Raw genomic sequence first — 24,527 nt, 5'->3', positions numbered from 1 at the left:
TTTCACCTCTCTTCTTTTCACAGCTATTTGTAAGGCCTCCACAGACAGCCATTTTGCTCTTTTGCATTTCTTTTCCATGGGGATGGTCTTGATCCCTGTCTCCTGTACAGTGTCACGAACCTCATTCCATAGTTCATCAGGCACTCTATCTATCAGATCTAGGCCCTTAAATCTATTTCTCACTTCCACTGTATAATCATAAGGGATTTGATTTAGGTCATACCTGAATGGTCTAGCGGTTTTCCCTAGTTTCTTCAAGTTGAGTCTGAATTTGGTAATAAGGAGTTCATGATCTGAGCCACAGTCAGCTCCTGGTCTTGTTTTTGTTGACTGTATAGAGCTTCTCCATCTTTGGCTGCAAAGAATATAATCAATCTGATTTTGGTGTTGACCATCTGGTAATGTCCATGTGTAGAGTCTTCTCTTGTGTTGTTGGAAGAGGGCATTTGCTATGACCAGTGCATTTCCTTGGCAAAACTCTATTAGTCTTTGCCCTGCTTCATTCTGCATTCCAAGGCCAAAATTTGCCTGTTACTCCAGGTGTTTCTTGACTTCCTACTTTTGCATTCCATTCCCCTATAATGAAAAGGATGACTTTTTTAGGTGTTAGTTCTAAAAGGTCTTGTAGGTCTTCATAGAACCGTTCAACTTCAGCTTCTTCAGCGTTACTGGTTGGGGCATAGATTTGGATTACTCTGATATTGAATGGTTTGCCTTGGAGACGAACAGAGATCATTCTGTCATTTTTGAGATTGCATCCAAGTACTGCATTTCAGACTCTTTTGTTGACCATGATGGCGACTCCATTTCTTCTGAGTGATTACTGCCCACAGTAGTAGATATAATGGTCATCTAAGTTAAATTCACCCATTCCAGTCCATTTTAGTTTGCTGATTCCTAGAATGTCGACGTTCACTCTTGCCATCTCCTGTTTGACCACTTCCAATTTGCCTTGATTCATGGACCTGACATTCCAGGTTCCTATGCAATATTGCTCTTTACAGCATCGGATCTTGCTTCTATCACCAGTCACATGCACAACTGTGTATTGTTTTTGCTTTGGCTCCATCCCTTCATTCTTTCTGGAGTTACTTCTCCACTGATTTCCAGTAGCATATTGGGCACCTAATGACCTGGGGAGTTCCTCTTTGAGTATCCTAATATTTTGCCTTTTCATACTGTTCATGGGGTTTTCAAGGCAAGAATACTGAAATGGCTTGCCATTCCCTTCTCCAGTGGACCACATTCTGTCAGACCTCTCCACCATGACCCGCCCATCTTGATTGCCCCACAGGCATGGCTTGGTTTCATTGAGTTAGACAAGGCTGTGTTCCTAGTGTGATTAGATTGACTAGTTTTCTATGAGCATGGTTTCAATGTGTCTGCCCTCTGATGCCTTCTTGCAACACCTACCATCTTACTTGGGTTTCTCTTGCCTTGAGTGTGGGGTATCTCTTCATGGCTGCTCCAGCAAAGCGCAGCCCCTGCTCCTTATTTTGGATGAGGGGTATCTCCTCACCGCTGCCCTTCCTGACCTTCAACGTGGGATGGCTCCTCTAGGTCCTCCTGAGCCCACACAGCTACCGCTACTTTAACAAGTGGTGCTGGGAAAACTGGTCAACCACTTGTAAAAGAATGAGTCTAGAACACTTCCTAACACTGTATAGAAAAATAAACTCAAAATTGATTAAGATCTAAATGTAAGACCAGAAACTATTAAACTCCTAGAGGAGAAAATAGGCAACACACTCTCCGACATAAATCACAGTGGGATCCTCTATGACCCACCTCTGAAAATATTGGAAATAAAAGCAAAAATAAACAAATGGGACCTAATTAAACTCAAAAGCTTCTGCAAAACAAAGGAAACTATAAGCAAGGTGAAAAGACAGCCTTCAGATATCCCCATCTGAATGCAGAGTTCTAAAGAATAGCAAAGAGAAATAAGAAAGCCTTCCTCAGTGATCAATGCAAAGAAATAGCACAAAACAACAGAATGGGAAAGACTAGAGATCTCTTCAAGAAAATTAGAGATACCAAGGGAACACTTCATGCAAAGATGGGATCAATAAAGGACAGAAGTGGTAGGGACCTAACATAAGCAGAAGATATTAAGAAAGGGTGGCAAGAATACACAGAAGAATTGTACAAAAAGACCCTCATGATCCAGATAATCACGATGGTGTGACCACTCATCTAGAGCCAGACATCCTGGAATGTGAAGTCAAGTGGGCCTTAGAAAGCATTACTACGAACAAAGCTAGTGGAGGTGATGAAATTCCAGTTGAGAAATTTCAAATCCTGAAAGATATTGCTGTGAAAGTGCTGCCCTCAATATGCCAGCAAGTTTGGAAAACTCAGCAGTGGCCACAGGACTGGAAAAGGTCAGTTTTCATTCCAGTTTCAAAGAAAGGCAATGCCAAAAAATGTTCAAACTACTGCACAACTGTACTCATCTCACATGCTAGTAAAGTAATGCTTAAAATTCTGCAATCCAGGCTTCAGCATTACATGAATCTTGAACTTCCAGATGTTCAAGTTGGCTTTAGAAAATGCAGAGGAACCAGAGATCAAATTGCCAACATCTGCTGGATCATGGAAAAGGCAAGAGAGTTCCAGAAAAACATGTATTTCTGCTTTATTGACTATGCCAAAGCCTTTGACTGTGTGGATCACAATCAACTGTGGAAAATTCTGAAAGAGATGGGAATACCAGAGCATCTGACCTGCCTCTTGAAAAACCTATCTGCAGGTCGGAAACAACAGTTAGAACTGGACATGGAACAACAGACTTGTTCCAAATAGAAAAAGGGGTACATCAAGGCTGTATATTGTCACTCTCCTTATTCAAATATTTAGCACTTTTTTATTGTTATTTTATAATTAGTGGTTAGCATACCTTTTTCTTGCTAAGCTATAGACTACTGGAAGACAAGGGTTGCATTTTTTTTTTCGTTATCATTATTATATTACAAGCATTTGCTTCAAGAGTTCTCACAAACACTCAATAAATGCTGTTTTTGATTTATTATTGTGTTGTGACAATTAAATAAGAAAGAAATAGTTCAAACAGCTTACTTTGGAAAATGTTATACCAAACAGAGAGAGTGGGACATATTGCACATATTATTTATTTACCTTAATTTAGAGCAAAATGCATTTTTTACAAGTGTAAATTATATTGCCTCAGAAGAGGTAACTATCAAATGTGTTTTTATTAGAATATTTAAAAAAAATTGCATTTGATATGTTGTAAAACTCCTTTCCAAACTAACAACAAAGCTTTTAAGAGTTGTTGTAATAGAAAAAAATATCAACAGAAGCTCAATATGTTTCCATGGTACATATTAACAACAATGCCTGATGCTCAGAGGTGAGGCAAGGGAGAAGAGGAAAGGCAATTATGTTGGTGGAGAACACCCACAGAATTCCCAAAGCACACCTGATTAGCCAAGACAAACATTTCAGGCAGAGCTAAGGTAAATGATACCTAAGGCATGTGTTCCATGATTAAGTGCCACTCTTAAGGAGTTGCTGGAGTTTTTCGTTTAATTATTTTCTTGTTGAAGTGCATGCATTAAATGACTTCAAGGATCCAAAAAGTCTGCAATATTTTTGTATCATCCTTTCCGTATAAACATTCTTTACTACCATCTCTTTAGGGCATCAGGGAGGAGACATGCTATGCTGGTTAAGTGACCTCAGTATTGCCTTCAAGTATCAGAAGCCTCAGTAAGCACCACTGCCTCAAAAGAGTCAGCACAGATGTGTGACTGATTATTCATCTTGCTTGAACTCTCAACATACTTTGATTAGATACTTCTTCAGGTTTCCTTTGGTCAATGGGAAGGGAGGCTGGGGGCTGGGATGCAGAGGTGTTGCCATTCTTATTCCTTGCATCAGAACACTTGAGACGCTCCCTTACAACAGCTCATTTTCTCTATGCACGAAGCACACCTTAAATTTACACACAGTTACATGTCAGTTGAGTTCAGTCGCTCAGTCCTGCCCAATGCTTTGCGACCCCATGGACTGTAGCCCGCCCGGCTCCTCTTTCCATGGGATTCTCCAGGCAAGAATACTGGAGTGGGTTGTCATGCCCTCCTTCAGGGGATCTTCCTGACCCACAGATAGAACCCACGTCTCTTGCATCTCCTGGAGGCAGATTCTTTACGGCTAGTGTCACCTGGGAAAAGCACATGTCAGTTACATATATCTCAATAAAACTGAAAAGCAATGGTCCAAGAGTCCCATAGTTCCCTTTCATGGTCCAAATCCATGTGCATTAAAGAGGCAAGGCAGATCACTAAATCCCCTATTTGTGTACCTTCAGTATTTATGCCCAGGAAGCAGGTTCCCATTTCTGTAAATCCACAGAGTACAAGAGTAGCTCACATATAAACAGATACTTTAGAAAGAATTCACCCTCAAAATGATTTTATGGAGTATATTAAGAGATCACTCGATAGCACTGAGCAAATTACTTATACTTGATTTTTCAAATGTAGCTTTAATTAGGATGTCAATTATTGAAGCCGCCAAGCATCAGAGTTCATTTGATCATGTTCCCGTTTTAGCCTCACTACCAGGAACACTGATGGAATTCTCAAGAGTAGCAGTGATGATGAATAGAAAGTGAAAGACAGATTTGCTTCTTGGGTCTCTTGTTCTATTATGTACTACCATTTGACCTCTTGCCAAAGAAGAGCAGAGTTTAATGAATTAGTTATTTTAGAGGCTAAGTAAACATGTGAGAGTTGGACTGTGAAGAAAGCTGAGTGCCAAAGAATTGATGCTTTTGAACTGTGGTGTTGGAGAAGACTCTTGAGAGTCCCTTGGACTGCAAGGAGATCCAACCAGTCCATTCTAAAGGAGGTCAGCCCTGGGTGTTCTTTGGAAGGAATGATGCTAAAGCTGAAATTCCAGTACTTTGGCCACTTCATGCAAAGAGTTGACTCATTGGAAAAGACTCTGATGCTGGGAGGGATTGGGGGCAGGAGGAAAAGGGGATGCCAGAGGAGATGAGATGGCTGGATGGCATCACCGACTCAATGGACGTGAGTTTGAGTGAACTCTGGGAGTTGGTGATGAACAAGGAGGCCTGGTGTGCTGCGATTCACGGGATCGTGAAGAGTCAGACATGAATGAGTGACTGAACTGAACTGAACTGAATCTTCCTCTTTGGAGACTTTAAAAGAAAAATGTAAACCACGTTGTGAGATGAAATAAGTTGAAAGACAGAGTAACATGGACTTCTTGAGAATAAATGGATTAAGAAATAAACAATGTTGCATTAAATCAGAAAACACTGATCTATGGCCTGGAGTTCAAACAGTCAAACTGTGTACACACACAGAAAGTCACACACATGTTCATATATAAAATTAACTTTTATTGAATATTTACAATATGTCAGACATTGTACTAAGTCATTTACATAGGTTATGCATATAATTTACACCAATTTCTGATAAAAGAAATATATTAGTATTGTCGTGATAAACAATAAAAATAAAACTCAGAGCTATTAAACAGTTTGGCAAATATTACATAACTGGTCTGTGGCAATGCTGATATTCAAACCCAGACTTTTCTGACTCCAACGTGCAAACTCTAATCCAACATGATATATGAGCTCATTTCCTGCATTGGCAGGTGGTTGCTTACCACTAGCGCCACTTAGGAAGCCTCTTCAAGAAAAGTGTAGGTGAATACCAGTCCTTAGGTGGGGGAGAATATTTTGCCTCTCATTGGAGAACTCTTACGGAATCCAAGATACAGTACTAGATATGGAGTCATGAGTTGAAATCCATCCTTGCTCTCAAAGAGCTAACATTAAAGAGGGAGAATAAATGTGGGTGCAAATATTTGAAATGTAAGCTTGTGTGTCATAAAAACCTTGATAGGTACATACACAGTGCTATGGGAGCTCAGAAAATGGAGAGGTAATAGTCAATTGGGTGGACTGAAAAGCATTTCACATGGTACCTTAAAAGATGAATATTATGCCAGTGGTTCAGCACAGGAGGAGATAAGGGAGAAACATTGTTTGGAAGTGGAGAAATAGATACAAACAAATAGGTAGGGGGGGATAAGAAAACTGAAGGCAGAATAAAGAGTCTAGTTTGATTGGAACATATGGTAGGCATTGACCAATGAGCCAGAAAGAAAAGTGTAGAAAGACCAGAAAGAAAGTGTGCGTCAAAACATGGAAATATGGTTTCAATGTTATTCTCTCAAATCATCCCACCCTCACCTTCTCCCACAGAGTCCAAAAGTTTGTTTTTTATATCTGTGTCTCTTTTGCTGTCTTGTATATAAGATCCTCATAACCATCTTTCTAAATTCCATATATATGCATTAATATACTGTATTGGTGTTTTTCTTTCTGACTTACTTCACTCTATATAGTAGGCTCCAGTTTCCCCCACCTTATTGGACCTGATTCATGTGTTCGGGGAAGGAGGTGGGAGGGGGTTTTGGAATCAGGGGACACATGTACACCGATGTCAATGTATGGCAATGTATGGCAAATTCATGTCAATGTATGGCAAAAGCCACCATAATATTGTAAAGTAATTGGCCTCCAATTAAAATCAGTAAATTAATTTAAAAGAACATGGAAACATGGGATTGTAACTAAACTTCTTTCAGTAAGAAATGGGACACAGTTGAAGATATTTAAAGTAAGACCCTCCATATGGACCTTCCAATCAGTATTGGAATTTAGCATGAAATATATGGTAGTTCTTTGAGACTAGACAGGAGAAATCTAGGAGAGGGGAGAGGAGTGGGAGTTTTCCCAGCAGTATTCCAGGTGGGCTTTTGTAACTTTATCGGAAAGAACATATAGATGAAATATATTTGGAAACTCATTTTAGTAAACTCTAAGGTAACTCAAATCTGACCAAAGATCTTTCGTAGAAACCTGGTGAGAGTTTCAATATGAGTATAAAGCCTTCTGTTGCCATACTCATTTTTCAATAACTTTAGTTAACAAAAAAAAGAGCTCTGTATCACAGAGAAGGGCTGACAACTGCGAAGGGATCAAGATGCCCTACAATGTTTGCTAATCGGAATTAGCAGCTTGAAATAGGAGGAGGGGAGAAGGACTAGCTACTGCAAAGTCAAAGAAAACAGAAAACAAAAGCAAGAAGGAAAATCTGTGCTGTCAGGGCAGGTAAACTGCTAAATTGCTCTAGTATTGCTTCTCTGACAGTTGGGCACTAACATAAAATGGAGCGATTTGACATTGTTGCATGCGAAACACAATATATTCTAAACAAATCAGGCTTGGAATGACAGGTTTACTATTTAGATTATCTGTCAAATTCATGAGGTGAAGCACTTTCACATCACATTAAGGAATGTGATGTTCTATACGTTTGATAGATTACAAACATTATATGTTCTATGTATGTATGTGTGTATGTGTGTGTGTAAGCATGTGTATTAGTCACTTCATTCATGTTCAACTCTTTGTGACCCTATGGACTGTAGCCTGCCAGGCTCCTCTGTCTATTGGATTCACCAGGCAAGAATACTGGAATGGGTTCCCATGCCCTTCTCCAGAGGATCTTCCCCATCCAGGGATCGAACCTGCATCTCTCAAATCTCCTGCATTAGCAGGTGAGTTCTTTACCACTAGCACCATCTGGGAAGCTCACATATATACCCAGGGATCTAACCTGGGTCTCCTGCACTGCAGGCAGATTCTTTACCATCTGAGCCACCAAGGAAGTGTGTGTGTGTGTGTGTGTGTGTGTATATATGTATGTATAGCAGAAGTGTGGCATAAACTGTTTCCAGTTTTTTTTTTCCACATTTATCGTAGAAATCAACAATTGGTCTAATGACTAGGTAATTAAATAGACCTAGACATGAGATTTTGAAAAGTTTTTTTATTTTATTTTGTATTTTGTATTGGTGTATAGCCAGTTGACAATGTTGTGATCATTTCAGACAAACAACAAAGAGAGTCAGTTATACATATATGTGTATCCTTTACTTTTAGTAATTTTTAACTTAGCTCTAGATTATATCAGCAGGTGGATCAAAATAACTTAGGGACCATATGCACTTGTTACTATGAACCTGTGCAAACTCAGCAGTGCTTCTTCTAATAGGATTTCTTTAATTTGCTTATGATAGTTTTAGATTAGCTAAAAGGAAATCTCTTAAGCATATAATCTCGTGCTGATCTGAGAAAATAATATATAAACTTGAATTAACTGGAATTTTTCCTTCAGTATATCAGCTATGAAAATAAAGAAGAATGAAAGTATGATGTCTCTGGCAATTATCTAGTTTTCCGTTATAAATGCTTCTGAAGGTTGTTAGCCCACTGACCTGTAGGAGGTGAAAACCAACTCTACATTGGCCCTGAAATTATCTGAGTTGTATGTGGGAGGATTTTGAGGTGCTCAGTCATCTTACCACCTAAGGGCAGGCCGTGGGAACCTGAGTGTCCCTGTTCGCTATTGCCAGTTTCACTCAGTCAACTCATATACCTGGAATGATCCCTAACTTCTTGCTTTACTTTCCAATTTGTAGATGGCATTTTAGAGAAATGAAAAGGAATTGAATATCTGTCTATTGAACATCTATTGTGTGCCTGCCTTAGAATCTACTGTGTTAACACGTATAGCAATTCTATAAGAATGATATAAACATCCTCATATTATAGGGGTGAAAACAAATTTAGATGCTTTATCACCGACCCCAAGCTTCACATGTAGTAATGGAAGAGCCATTGGCTGGAGTCTTACAATAAAGAGAACCCAATAATATGGTTGCCTAACCATGAATTACCAGCATTGCTTAAATATTTTTTCTACAGAATCCTTCCCACTAGTTCAGGACATCTGGCTTCTGAAAGTTAGTCCAAGTTTCTCATATTCTCCCTTGCTTGCTGACAGTTCACTTTTAAGGATCATACCTTCACCCTGAATGGTGTCCCCAACTCTACCCCACCTAATTTGATGTTTATTCTTTTCTCGTACAGTCAACATTTAATTCCCAACATACTTTATTCATGACCTCACATGATAGAGTACACCAAGTGATGAGCTTTTAACACTGTGATCTCAGTGTCATCAAAAAGTTTCACCTGTGATTATAAATACAATTTATTTTGCTTGAGAGGTAGACATTGCTAGAGGACTCATGTGCAAGCTAAGTCATAATCCAGATTCTGTGTAAAGAAATGATTAATATGATAAAAAGTATATTCATCCTTGATTTCTTTCTTATATTTTGAAAATTGAGACTTTTTAATTCATAAAAATTACTATTACACCAAATGGTATTTTTGGTCCATATTCATATTCTATTTTAAAGCTTAATAGCCAGTGAATATTAACATCATAGTTATCAATTTTTCAAAACTGGTTGTCAATATTTTGTAGTCTAAGAGTTCCAGAAGAATGGTTCCCATCTGTTGCAGTGTGTGTTTATCTGCAATGGGTGTTTACAAGCCTTTTATCTGTGGACATGGCACAAATCTGCTATGCTGCTGAGATTCACTAATATGCCATGGGAATCAGTGGGATGTCAGGTCATATGTGGGATGCATGTTTCACTGAAGAGACATTCTCTATGAATATAAGAATGGGAGGCAGTGTATGGTTGGGGGAAAGTCATAAACTTTAGAATCAGAACATTAGAGTTTGAATCCCTCTAACACTCAACCTGTGTAGCCTTACACACATTATTCAATCTCTCTGAGCCCCAGTTTCCTCATTAAGAAAAGCAGATATTATAGCTATACCTCAACAAAGCTGCTGCAGGGACTGGAGAAAAAGAAAAAAATTGCTGTGGAGCACCTAGCATGATGACTCTAGTAGTCACTTAAAAATAAAATCATTAATGATTAAAGGTAAAGTACTCACACCACTAAAGATCAAGGACAAAGGCTAAACTCCTAGGACTCTGGTCATAGAACAAAGCTGAATATTTTCCATATGTCTGAAAATAAAGCCTTATATATAACGTCACATCTAGGCATGTTGATTTCTTTTTTCTTTATTTTTTTTACCAAGCTTTTTATCATGTCAAGACTTAAATCAGAAGTTGGCTTGGCACTTTAAGGCTTTCCACAAAATAACCCTTGAGGATAAAAATAAACCTCAAAAGTTCCCAGATTAAGCTTTGGGAAATTTTTGATCTCAGATACTTGTATGATCATCATTAGCTTACATTCCCATAGAACATATACTTTATATCTACAACATAAAGGAATCATAACCAAAACAACAAAAAGCATCTTGAATTTCCAGCCAAAAGATAAGTGCTTTGGGCTTTGAGGAAAACATGAATTATGAAGTGTGTGGTTCAAAAAAATTTTTTTAATTAGTGTACATCTTAAAAGCATCAAAAACATCATCTGATATGAAACCAAGGTTGGCAATTAAATGAAATTAGTGGTATGTACACTTTGGAAATCGTTCTGTGGTTTCATGAACCCAGTGAATTTTTTTCAAGATACTTTTGCTGCTAATGAAGAAACATAAGTGGTCCCACTGAGTAGACATATATTGAAATCAATATAAAATGCTGCCTGAGTGTATTCTAACATTTCAGAATTCAATTATACACAGTCTAAGAAGGAAGTTTTCTTGAATTATTTATTTATTTATTTTCCTTGCAAGGGAAGCAAAGACATCAATATTGACCTGAGCACCTAAACTTTCCTTTGGTGTTATTTTATTTCAAAACAAAACAAACAAAAAAAATCAGTATCATAAGCCATTTAAAATATGAAGGAATTGTAAGAGTTTATTTTACTTTATGAAAACTGATTCATCAAAGCCCTGTGGATTTCCTAACCTTGCTGTGGTAAAATATGAGATTAGTGTAGCAATTCCTTCATCAAATGGATTTAATTTTAACATATCGACTTAGTGATCCTGTTAGACACTATTTCAAGATTACAAGGTAATTCTTTAAAACCATGGGAATTCTCACATTCTATCATTGTTAATTAGCTTTTCTCATCCTGCAGAAAGATTTTCATCAAAGATTATCACTGTAGATTTAATATTTTTAAAAATAGCCTTTATCGGATTATTTTTAAAACCTCATATTCTTTATAATCCTCATGTCTTATTGTTCTTTTATTTTCATTCTAGCATCATAAAGGGGTCATCCTACTTTATCATATGCAAATACATGCAGGTGTTCTAGCTGAATAGAAAACTATGCTAGTTTAACACTAGAAAGAAACTCCTTTTAAAATATCTCTTGCCCTAGGGACCGCCTTCCATTATCACTGTTCATTCCTGGTGAGAAATTATTAAGCAATTTTTACAAAGATGAGCTTTAGAGCCAGACCCAGGAAATCTGCAATCTGTCTTTGGGACTTTCCAGCATCTCTTAGTGCTTCAACTTCCTCATCTACAAAATACAGTAAATTATAGTAGGTTTCAGTTCAGTTCAGTCGCTCAGTCGTGTCCGACTCTTTGTGACATCATGAATCGCAGCACGCCAGGCCTCCCTGTCCATCACCATCTCCCGGAGCTCACTCAGACTCACATCCATCGAGTCTGTGATGCCATCCAGCCATCTCATCCTCGGTCATCCCCTTCTCCTCCTGACCCCAATCCCTCCCAGCATCCCAGTCTTTTCCAATGAGTCAACTCTTCGCATGAGGTGGCCAAAGTACTGGAGATTCAGCTTTAGCATCATTCCTTCCAAAGAAATCCCAGGGTTGGTCTCCTTCAGAATGAACTGGTTGGATCTCCTTGCAGTCCAAGGGATCTCAAGAGTCTTCTCCAACACCACAGTTCAAAAGCATCAATTCTTCAGTGCTCAGCCTTCTTCACAGTTCAACTCTCACATGCATACATGACCACAGGAAAAACCATAGCCTTGACTAGACGGACCTTAGTCGGCAAAGTAATGTCTCTGCTTTTGAATATGCTATCTAGGTTGGTCATCACTTTTCTTCCAAGCAGTAAGCGTCTTTTAATTTCATGGCTGCAGTCACCATCTGCAGTGATTTTGGAGTCCCCAAAAAATAAAGTCTGACACTGTTTCTACTGTTTCCCCATCTATTTCCCATGAAGTGATGGGACCGGATGCCATGATCTTCATTTTCTGAATGTTGAGCTTTAAGCCAACTTGTTCACTCTCCTCTTTCACTTTCATCAAGAGGCTTTTTAGTTCCTCTTCACTTTCTGCCATAAGGGTGGTGTCATCTGCATATCTGAGATTATTGATATTTCTCCCAGCAATCTTGATTCCAGCTTGTGTCTCTTCCAGCTCAGCGTTTCTCATGATGTACTCTGCATATAAGTTAAATAAGCAGGGTGACAATATACAGCCTTAACATACTCCTTTTCCTATTTGGAACCAGTCTGTTGTTCCACGTCCAGTTCTAACTGTTGCTTCTTGACCTGCATACAGATTTCTCAAGAGGCAGGTCAGGTGGTCTGGTATTCCCATCTCTTTCAGAATTTGTGATCCACACAGTCAAAGGCTTTGGCATAGTCAATAAAGCAGAAATAGATGTTTTTCTGGAACTATCTTGCTTTTTCCATGATCCAGCGGATGTTGGTAATTTGATCTCTGGTTCCTCACCTTTTCTAAAACAAGCTTGAACATCTGGAAGTTCATGGTTCACATATTGCTGAAGTCTGGCTTGGAAAATTTTGAGCATTACTTTACTAGCATGTGAGATGAGTGCAATTGTGCGGTAGTGAGCATTCTTTGGCATTGCCTTTCTTTGGAATTGGAATGAAAACTGACCTTTTCCAGTCCTGTGGTCACTGCTGAGTTTTCTAAATTTGCTGGCATATTGAGTGCAGCACTTTCACAGCATCATCTTTCGGGATTTGAAAGAGCTCAACTGGAATTCCATCACCTCCACTAGCTTTGTTCATAGTGATGCTTTCTAAGGCCCACTTGACTTCACATTCCAAGATGTCTGACTCTAGATTAGTGATCACATCATCATTATTACCTGGGTCGTGAAGATCTTTTTTGTACAGTTCTTCCGTGTATTCTTGCCACTTCTTAATATCTTCTGCTTCTGTTTTGTCCATACCATTTCTGTCCTTTATCGAGCCCATCTTTGCATGAAATGTTCCCTTGGTATCTCTAAATTTCTTGAAGAGATCTCTAGTCTTTCCCATTCTGTTGTTTTCCTCTATTTCTTTGCATTGATCACTGAAGAAGGCTTTCTTATGTCTTCTTGCTATTCTTTGGAACTCTGCATTCAGATGCTTATATCTTTCCTTTTCTCCTTTGCTTTTTGACTCTCTTCTTTTCTCAGTTATTTGTAAGGCCTCCCCAGACAGCCATTTTGCTTTTTTGTATTTCTTTTCCATGGGGATGGTCTTGATCCCTAACACCCAAAAAAGATGTTCTTTTCATTATAGGGGACTGGAATGCAAAAGTAGGAAGTCAAGAAACACCTGGAGTAACAGGCAAATTTTGGCCTTGGAATGTGGAATGAAGCAGGGCAAAGACTAATAGAGTTTTGCCAAGAAAATGCACTGGTCATAGCAAACTCCCTCTTCCAACAACACAAGAGAAGACTCTACACATGGACATCACCAGATGGTCAACACCGAAATCAGACTGATTATATTCTTTGCAGCCAAAGATGGAGAAGCTCTATACAGTCATCAAAAACAAGACCGGGAGCTGACTGTGGCTCAGATCATGAACTCCTTATTGCCAAATTCAGACACAAATTGAAGAAAGTAGGGAAAACCGCTAGACCATTCAGGTATGACCTAAATCAAACCCCTTATGATTATACAGTGGAAGTGAGAAATAGATTTAAGAGTCTATATCTGGTAGATAATAGGCTTAGTAATAGCTATAAGTTTGTAATCAGAATTAAATGAGTCAATGTTGTAACTGCTTAAAATGCTACCCGCTATGTAGTAACTTTTATGTAGATTTTGTGAAATAAAATAAATATATTCCATTGCTACATATGACTTTCTTCATCTTTCCAAAGGAAAAATGTGTACATAAGATGTTATGGAAAAACTCGAATGAACTTTTTTGGCCATCCCAACACTTTTTCTTATTCCCTTGTACCACTTTACAGAGTTTGCACTATTTTATTTACTTTCTGTGTCAGAGGTCAGTTGTGTTCTTTGTGGGAGACTTGAGTCACTAGCTATGTGTGTGAAGATTTGGGGAGTTAATGGCAAGTAACTGCAAGGAGATCCAACTAGTCAGGAAATAAGTCCTGAATATTCATTGGAAGGACTGATGCTGAAGCTGAAACTCCAGTACCTTGGCCACATGATGCAAAGAACTGACTCATTGGAAAAGACCCTGATCCTGGGAAAGATTGAAGGCAGGGAGAAAAGGAGACAACAGAGGATGAGACGGTTGGATGGCATCACTGAGTGGATGAATATGAGTTTGAGCAAAGTCTGGGAGTTGGTGATGGACAGGGAAGCCTGGCATGCTGCAGTCCATGGGGTCGCAAAGAGTCAGACATGACTGAGAGACTGAACTGGACTGGACTGAACTGAACTGAACTGAATGGGTCCATTCCTCATTCACATATTCTATAGCAGTTACCTAATACTACTGATTTATTAATGAATATAAGTCATGATCATAATACATCTGGATTTAATGAAGTACAGCGGCAACCAAGTTAATGTCTATATTCATAATCAGACTATCCTTAGAATTTTTTCACAAGGAATGCCATTGTTATTGAAAGTCATAGAAAACAATAAAAAGATTCCTCCCACATATACTAGTTTTATTTTGTTTTAAGTTTTTGACAGAATATTATTCAGTTTTAGACTTGCTTGCATGCTGAGCATTGTAATTACTAAGAATCAGGGGGCAGAAAAGGTGGTTAAGCTGGGAGAATTTATTATCCAAGGGGAAAAGATCAAGTTATTATAAAATGCTGCATTACCAAAAAATAAGAATTCCACATGAACTGACATATTTAAACAGCTTGGGCAAAACTGGAAAATGACCGTCTCTGAGTAGCTCTCTATTTCCCCCAGTACTACACAGATGCTAGGATGTTAGCTGCAGTGAATATTTATGACCCCATAGTTGTGCCCTACACACTAAAAAGCTACTGTAAGTGATTTGCTTTATTTTTCAATATTTTTAAAAAATAATGTTAATTTTTGAAAATCTAACTTGGAACTTCAAGACATGCACCCCAGTTGTATTAATAATTTTCTAAAGATTGTAATAAAAATCTAAAAATTTACTTATAAGGCTTTTTCCTATAAGGAAATGGACACTTACATTTTGATTTTCATTATTCAAAGAATAAGCTGAACTACTTCATGTTTCACAAGTTACTTTAATTAGTTGAACTTTACAGATAAGAACAATTCTGCTTAATGGGACACCATTGCAGTATTTGCCTATTTAAAAGAAATAAACCCTCCAAGTCACTATCTGTATCATGAGTCTTAATTAATTGTCATCTGAATGGCAGAGGGAAGCATTATCAAAGAGTTTACAGATTTCAGTGGAGGAATAGACATAATTTAATTTTAAGGTTATGCTCTATTTCAGTAGTTTCTATTTTTAGATTGTTGCTTTTAAAATCCCACAAATAAGTAGTGAATATCTTACTAAACATAAGGAATTATAAAACTTATTTATAAAACACATATTTTCTTTAAACTTTTCAGAGGTAAGCACAGTGTTTACCAAAAACAAGGTTGGAAAGTCCCTATCTGTATCATATTCATAATAATAGTATGCAATGCAATCCACCACTCTTTGACACATCTTAAATTTCAATTGAAATCTCAGGCAGTAAGGACACTCAAAGCTGTCAGATACCTACAAGATTTACCTAATAAAAGAGTCTCTAGTAAAACATACTGTAAAAGAAACAATTGTGTGTCTAACAAGATTTAAACAGGAGAATCAGTAATCAGCAAGAAATTAGTACAGTTAATTACGTTGCACTCAATTTGGTAAAATACAATCAGGAGTAAGTGGCTGAAAAAAGTATTGCTGATAGAGCAATGTCTTATTCATAGAGGAAGAGTCTTACTTAACAATGTCTAATTTCACTTGACATCTATTTACCCTATCCCACTTCATGTTAGACTAGTATTTCAAATCTTTGGACCTTAAAGTACAGATTTTAAAATTGTGTGCTTTTCCTCAAAACTGCTATTCAGAAGACTACATAGGTTCTTAATTAAGTATATAGATGTGGATTATATCACCATGTATTCTACATTCTCATCAGTTTTCTTGAGACTGAATCAGAAGTGCAAGAGTAGAAAGTCGGTTTGAAATTTGGCAGAACTTCATGAATTTGGATTCAAGTAATTTTGGACAGTTCCTAGGTTGCAATGAACTTTATTTAATTAATCATTTCTGCCCACAGTGCATGCATTAATTTTGCAATTCTTCCTAAAGAGGATAAATTAGCTCTGTAAAATATTTTAGGATATTATTATTATAGAACACATAACCCCCATGAGTTTCAGAAGCACTCATCAAATAATAAACAATGTGATCCTCTCCTCACTCTTTTTGGGTTGTTTTTCTAATACTCTAGATATACATTTATGTATCTACCCTTTAAAAATGTATTTCCTTAGTAACATGTAAAAGATATTTGAAAATATCTGGATAGAGGATAATTTATGGTTATTAATTTGGCACCCAAGGGGTCAGATGCAGGACCTCTCTGTTATTAGCAACATTAGGTTAACCAGCTACATAATAACAAATGGCAAACAAACGTTTAGACTGATGGCATTTCATTTTTAAAATCCCTTAAGGCCTCTACGAAGAAAACAAACGTTCTTGGCTTTGTCAGTCTCATTCTGAGCTGTCCTAATGGAGATGAGTAAAAGTGGATTCTTTAAAAATAACTTATAGCTTAATTTCTTTTTTAAATTCACACTGGTTTGTTTCAAGGAGGTCATACTAAAATTTGCCAAATTAACATAAAATCAAATTGTCCTATACCTTAAATTTCCCAGGTTTCTCAGTGGTAAAGAATTCACCTGCCAACACAAAAGATGAAGGAGACCCAGATTCAATCCCTGGGTCTGGAAGATTCCCCTACAGGAGGAAATGGCAACCCACTCCAGTATTCTTGCCTGGAGAATCCCATGGACAGAGGAGACTGGCAAGTTACAGCTCATAGGGTCTCAGAGTCTAAGACAACTGAACATGCACGCATATATACCTTGAATTTAAGTCATACTACAAAACAGTAGTTCTCAATTTCTGTTATTGTTGTTCTTTCACTACTTTGTGACTAGACTTAAACATCAATGAAACAATCATTTAGAAGATACTTTTTGGGTGATGCTTTCATCTGATCTAACAAATAAACTACCTCCACTATTATTATCGAACCACACTAGGAAGAAATAGGTATTTACAGTCGTATTTTCACATGAGTCTAGGGCAAAGTCACCTAAAGAAATTTCAAAGAACATATATTGAGAAATATAACAAGATTTTTTTTTAAAACATTCATAAAAATCAGTTAAAGGGAAACATTGTGTTTCCTTTCAAACCTGTGGTTGGGGATGAGTCCAGATCTCCAGAGTAGTTGTTTCTTTCATGGGTGTGTGAGGTCGTACAATTTCCTTCATTGGCTTTAAAGAGGGAAAAAACAGAAGTATTTGTTAAATGATTCGTTAAAAGTGAAAAACACAGTACATTGCACATGAGCATCAAACACAGGTAAGTAAAAGAGTGCCTGAGTAAATATCTCTTTCCAGATATTGCAGTTATTGAGAATTTACAATGTAACAGGCACAGTTCTAGGTAAAGGAATAAACAAGAGAATAAAGAATTATTTTTCTCATGAAGCTTATATATCAGGGTTACATTTAAGAGTTGCATTAAACATATGAATAGGATTGTGGAGGGCGATTTTTAAATATTTAAATGGATGAAATTTAAGCTGCAGACACTTTCAATCCAATGCTTTTACAACTCAATGGCTTCAATAACTTGTGTTTGCAAATTTACAGTGTCTGAAATTAAAATCTATCCTGGGAGTGCCACCACATCACAAATTTGCTATTTATCATAGGAAAATATTTAATAGTTGCCGTAAATGCCAAGAAATTTATGAACTGGTACACAGATACTAGCATACGAACCCAGAATAATTATCACAATCTTGAAAAGACATTTTATATACATTTTATATTTCTCAACACAGAGAGCATATTCTCTGTTTTAATAATGATGACTATATTTAGAAAAGGCGGAGGAACCAGAGATCAAATTGCCAACATCCGCTGGATCACTGAAAAAGTGAGATGGTTCCAGAAAAACATCTACTTTTGCTTTATTGACTACGACAAAGCCTTTGACCATATGGATGACAACAAACTGTGGAAAATTCTTAAAGAGGTGGGAATACCAAACCACCTGCCCTGCCGCCTGATAAATCTGTATGCCGGTCAAGAAGCAACAGTTAGAACTGGACATGGATCAACACACTGGTTCCAAATAGGGAAAGGAGTATGCAAGGTTTAATATTGTCACCCTGTTTATTTAACTTATATGCAGAGTACAGCATGAGAAATGCCTGGCAGGACAAGCCAGAATCAAGATTGCCAGGAGAAATATCAATAACCTCAGATATGCAGATGACACCACACTTATAGCAGAAAGCAAAGAACTAAAGAGCCTCTTGATGAAAGTGAAAGAGGAGAGTGAAAAATCTGGCTTATAATTCAACATTCAGAAAACTAAGATTATTGCATCTGTTCCCATCACTTTATGGCAAATAGATGGGGAAACAATGGAAACAGTGAGAGACTTTATTTTTGTGGGCTCCAAAATCACTGCAGATGGTGACTGCAGCCATGAAATGAAAAGACGCTTGCTCCTAGGAAGAAAAGCTGCGACCAGCCTAGACAGCATATTAAAAAGCAGAGGCATTACTTTGCTAGCAAAAGTCCATCTAGTCAAAGCTATGGTTTTAACATGTATGGATGTAAGAGCTGGACTGTAAGCAATCCCACTGCTGGGCATACACACCAAGGAAACCAGAATTGAAAGAGACACATGTACCCCAATGTTCATCACAGCACTGTTTACAATAGCCAGGACATGGAATCAACCTAGATGTCCATCAGCAGATGAAGGGATAAGAAAGCAATGGTACATATACACAATGGAATATTACTCAGCCATTAAAAAGAATACATTTGAATCAGTTCTAATGAGGTGGATGAAACTGGAGCCTATTATAAGTAAGCCAAAAAGAAAAACACCAGTACAGTATACTAACACATATATATGGAATTTAGAAAGATGATAACAATAACCCTGTGTGTGAGACAGCAAAAGAGACACAGATGCATAGAACAGTCTTTTGGACTCTGTGGGAGAGGGAGAGGGTGGGATGATTTGGGAGAATGGCATTGAAGCATATCATATATGAAATGAATTGTCAGTCCAGGTTCGATGTATGATACTGGATGCTTGGGGCTGGTGCACTGGGATGATCCAGAGGGATGGTATAGGGAGGGAGGAGCAAGGGTGGTTCAGGATGGGGAACACGTGTATATCTGTGGCAAATTCTTGTTGATATATGGCAAAACCAATACAATATTGTAATTCACCTCCAAATAAAATAAATAAATTTATATTTTTTAAAAAAAGAAAGCTGAACATGATGCTTTTGAACTGTGGTGTTGGAGAAGACTCTTGACAGTCCCTTGGACTGCAAGGAGATCCAACCAGTCTATCCTAAAGGAAATCAGTCCTGAAAATTCATTGGAAGGACTGATGCTGAAGCTGAAACTCCAATACTTTGGCCACCTGATGTGAAGAGCTGACTCATTTGAAAATAACCTGATGTTGGGAAATATTGAAGCTGGAGGAGAAGGGGAAGACAGGATAAGATGGTTGAATGGGCATCACCGATGTGGTGGAAATGAGTTTGAGTAGGTTCTGGAAGTTGGTGATGGATAGAGAAGCCTGGCCTGCTGCAGTCCACGGGGTCACAAAGATTCAGACACGATTGAGTGACTGAACTGACTGATTGCCAGGAGCCAGCCTGAGGAATCCCACTCGTGACAAGGTCATGTGGCAGAGGCCTTGATGGGCAAGGCAAATCAGGCCTCAGGTTTTCCCCCTGGTATTTCCTAAGCATGTACCCCCCAAAAATAAGAATTTGCCTGCCTTATTGTTTTTTTCTACTTTTCTGACACTCTCTGGAAAAAGTTAATTCAGGGCTTCAGTCTCCTGCAAAAGAATGTCTCGGCTTAAAACCCCCTCTAATAACTCTCTGACTTGCCTAACAGGTTCCCCCCGGACCGCTTACAGCTTGTGAACTGCTTGCAGCCCTCCAACCGCCAGAGGCACAAAGCTTAAAAACATCTTAAAGATACAGAGCCTTTTCTAAAGAGCCAAAAATCATATTGGTGACGGATTTCACTGTTGACTCAATGTTTGCTGCCAGGCCTCCATATTCTTTATCTTTTAGGCACCTGGGAGGATGTTAATCAATGTAAACGGGATATGGAAAAGATATATAATAGTTCTGATGTTAGCAACACTAGACTTTTGAGTTAATTACTTTCCTTTGTTATAAATCACTGTACTCCTTTTACTTGCTATAAATTGCTGTATCTTTGCTATGTAAGAATGTAACTTTATTTAGTGCTTTCTGAGAGTGGCACCAGACTTTGAGAAGAACAACACAAATAAGTCTTCTGGTTGACAAACCCTTATCAGAAAAAAGGCTGTAAAATGTTAATTGGCCCTTTCGGCCGGAAGATGATGTAAATCACCTAAGACTTGTGTATACAATTAGGTATACAGAGAGAAAAGCCTGGTTTTGATAATAGTCTGGGCTGCTAACGCTGCATAATTTTGTATTACCCATTGATCTCTATGTACAATCTAAAAGGTATAAAAGGCCTTTCTAGACAATAGAGGCTGGGCTAGTCATTGGAAGGACTGGTTTCCTCCGTGTCTTCTCTTTACTCTATTTTCTGGCTGAATTCCCATCTGGGGCGTGGAGGCTCGCCATGTCTACTTACTTGCCCCGGCGTCTAAGATCCACGAGAGGGGGAGCCCAAGGTGGGGCACCCCCCACTATTCTAGAGGACGCCGGTGGCCTAACGTAGATGGTGCAAGCTCCTTGTCTGGAACTTTATTGGCTTTCCACGTAAACCAAGTTATTCAGCCTCTTTTTCTCCACTTAATTTTCCTACTGCACTATTTCTTCCTAATCTAATCTTATATTTCTAATTAATTAAACAAATAAGTTTTCCTCACCTATCCGTCTCCCCTTTGAATCACCCTGGATCCACCAGGGCTGGACCCTGGCAACTGACTATATTTTCTATATGTGTGAACTTAGAATGTGGGATAAAGGGTTTGGAAAATCCCATTTTTAAGGTTCGGTTGAACAAGAATTATTATGCTTTCATTTAAATGCAAATTGTGTTTATTCTGCAATGACACTATAGCTGTGACAAAAAGAATTCAATATGCACTGAGATTACCATGCTAAGCACTCATCACAACATTCCAATTCACAGAAAAGCAACAGAAGAACTAGGAAATTAAAATGAAACATATCATCTTAGAATTTCATCACAAAAATAAATAAAAATGAGTGACAAAAGTCAGTTTCAGAAAGTTTCATTTATTAGCCAATCAGAGAGAACCACTTACTGATGTGAGTTATTAAATCAGGCTTGCTTACATAACCAAAGAAATGGGTCTAGATAACATAAACTTAAGAGTATTAGCATTTCACCACATTGAGAGTAACATCAATGGTGATTTTTTTTTTTTTTTAAGGCAAATGATATTGGGTAGTTTTCTTTGTCTTCTTCATGAGTTAACAGATGCTACCAACAACTTTTAATTATTGATACTTACTTGAGGAAGCAATAACAAGTTTGAAGTGACTGAAGAATGAATTGTGTTGAACAGAATAGACAAGAATATTTTCAAAGAATTTGACAAAACCTGATCTGGAATCTGCTAAGGTGTCTTACAATTAATGGTGGATAACATAAATGTGGCACAGAAAAAAAGTTTAACTGGACAAACATACAAGACTTGGGAAAATGTAAGGTGTTCAAAGCCTATGTTTATTGTACATCAGCAGGTATTTTCTGCAAAATATTTGAGTGTATCACGTGTTATTGAACTAGGAGTGTCAATACTGAATTTTATTCACTATTGATAATGGAACTATATTCATTCTGTGAACTTTCATCTAAACAGCAAGCTGAATATTCTGACTTGCCCTACTATATGAGTAGTTAGAATATAAATTGCCTTGTAAGTGGCAAAGGTTTATTTTTGAGCTCAAAGCCAAGACTGCAATTTTGTTGAATTGGAAGTTCCCTTGACCGCTATTATTGAATACTGACTCACTCTGGCTGTTAGTTTTTACTGCAAACTTGATAATGTCTCAATAAATCAGACTAAAATTATAAGGTTAATGAATGCTTATATGCAAAACTTACATTACAGTAAAGTCATTTTCACTCCAGTCCTCTCTGTACACCCGTGGTGGATTCATGTCAATGTATGGCAAAACCAATACAGAATTGTAAAGTAAAATAAAAAAATAAAGAAAGAAAAAATAAAAGAAGTTCAAATAAGCAAAATCTCCATCTGTGCACACACACAAATTTGCAATGTGTTGCAGTAAATATGGAATTAAGGAGCCTTTACCTAACTGTCAATTATAAATGTTTAATCTTTGGGACTTCCCTTGTGGTCTAATGGTTAAGAATCCACCTTCCAGTGAAGGGGACTCAGGTTCAATCCCTGGTCGGGAAACTAGGATCGCATATGCCATGGAGCAACTAAGCCTGTGCACCACAACTACTGCACTTGTGCACAACTAGAGCCCTCATGTGCCACAACATAAGATCCTTTGTGGTGTAACTAAGACCTAACACAGACAAATAAATAAATATTTTTTAAAAAGAAATGATTAATCTTCAATATAATCACACTAAACGGCTGCTGCTGCTGCTGCTAAGTCTCTTCAATAGAGTCGGACCAAATGGCAGATATGAAGGAAAAATCTAATAGAATTTTTCACATATCTTTTAAGGATAGATATGTTGAGTTAAAACTATATGCTTCTGGACTGATATCAGTATTTGGCAGTACCTATCTGTGTGAAAAGACATTTTCCAAGATCAGATACAGAAGTCTATTAATTAGTAGTTCTCTGCTGCATGAAACTTTGTACTCATTATTATTATACTTGATGATGTAAATATCATCAGTTGAAATTTCATGGAAGTTTGGTTTCTCTTTTGTTATATATAAAACTTTCTGAAACTGAGCAGGGCCTTGTGGGGCTCCTGGACACAAAAGACTTTCTATTTCCCCTGTTTCTTATTTGTAGGACATAGGCTTCATCCAGGCTCCATGACAATCCCTAGTTCCAAAGGGCATGTCCAAACAGTTGCTAACCAGGGAAAGGAAGGGATAGGAGAAAAAGGAGGAGCAGTTACAAAACAATAATGCAACCTTGGGGCAGGGTCCTGGTTCCTTCTCAAGGGATATATATAACAATATTTTTGAGTTCTTCTACTGGAACTAAGATCCCAACCAAATGGAAGATGTTAACTATTTGATGAAACATTCTTCATTCCAGAGAAAAAGTCAGAGTTTGATAACCTTGAGAACCACAGAATCCCCTCATAAGACCACATGATGCCAGGTGAGCTGCATATTGAAGGAATGCAGGCCCTGCGTGCACCCTGTTCCTTTTCAGCATCCTTGCTCCTTGAACCACTACTAAAAAACTCATCACAAGCTCCCTTGGAATGGGACACACAGTTTTGAAGTCATTAGCCCACTGTGGCCTCCTTTGCCTGCAATGGCTTCCTTTGCCTGGCAAAGCAGTAAAGCTATTCTTCTCTACTTCACCCTTTACAGAAAAAGTTTGCTGACCTCTGATCTAGAGGAAAAGAAAAGAAACACCAGTAACTATAATTGATGGACAAGTCTATTTAATAAATTTAGCCCCTAGAAGCAGAGGATGAAGAGGAGGGTTTTTCTGGCAATTTAGTCTAAGTTAGGGAAATCCAAGATGTGTTTTATATGATGGAAGATGTAACTGAATGATGGGACAAATATATGAGAAAGTGAATTGAGCACATACTCCTGATGGGCTTGTAAAGTCAACTGGTGATTTTATAGGGGCTTCCCTGGTGGCCCAGATGGTAAAGAATCTGCCTGCAATGCAGGAGACCTAGGGTTTGATCCCTGGGTTGGCCAAATCCCCTGGTGAAGGGAAGGGCTATTCACTCTAGTATTCTTGCCTGGAGAATTCCATGGACAGAGGAGCCTGGTGGGTTACAGTCCATGGGGTTGCAAAGAGTCAGACACAACCAAGTGACTTTCACTTTCGTGTTTTCATTATACACTAAAAAAAGCAGAAATACTCAAATGTATTTGAGCAAAGTGTTCTGTGCCATAGGAGTTTCTAGGCAGATTTGTGTTCAGGTCTCAGATTAAGCTTTATTATTAAACCAAGTCTACTAGTGTTACATTTCCCATGCACATTTTAACCATTTGTTTTT

General features: G+C 37.9%; 1 protein-coding gene across 1 annotated transcript in view; it reads right to left on the bottom strand.

Annotated features, from left to right (window-relative positions):
- Positions 1–24,527, bottom strand: part of LOC120882494 (protocadherin-11 X-linked) — a 355,093-nt gene that overhangs the window by 50,702 nt on the left and 279,864 nt on the right. Inside the window, exon 3 of the mRNA XM_040266506.1 lies at positions 17,505–17,585. Coding sequence (XP_040122440.1) covers positions 17,505–17,585 — 81 coding nt within the window. The remainder of the gene's footprint in view (positions 1–17,504; positions 17,586–24,527) is intronic.

Source organism: Oryx dammah, unplaced genomic scaffold, assembly GCF_014754425.2.
Source record: "Oryx dammah isolate SB20612 unplaced genomic scaffold, SCBI_Odam_1.1 HiC_scaffold_23, whole genome shotgun sequence".
Taxonomy (NCBI): Eukaryota; Metazoa; Chordata; class Mammalia; order Artiodactyla; family Bovidae; genus Oryx; species Oryx dammah.
Note: the sequence above shows the minus strand (reverse complement) of the source record. Positions and strands in the feature narration are given on the sequence as shown.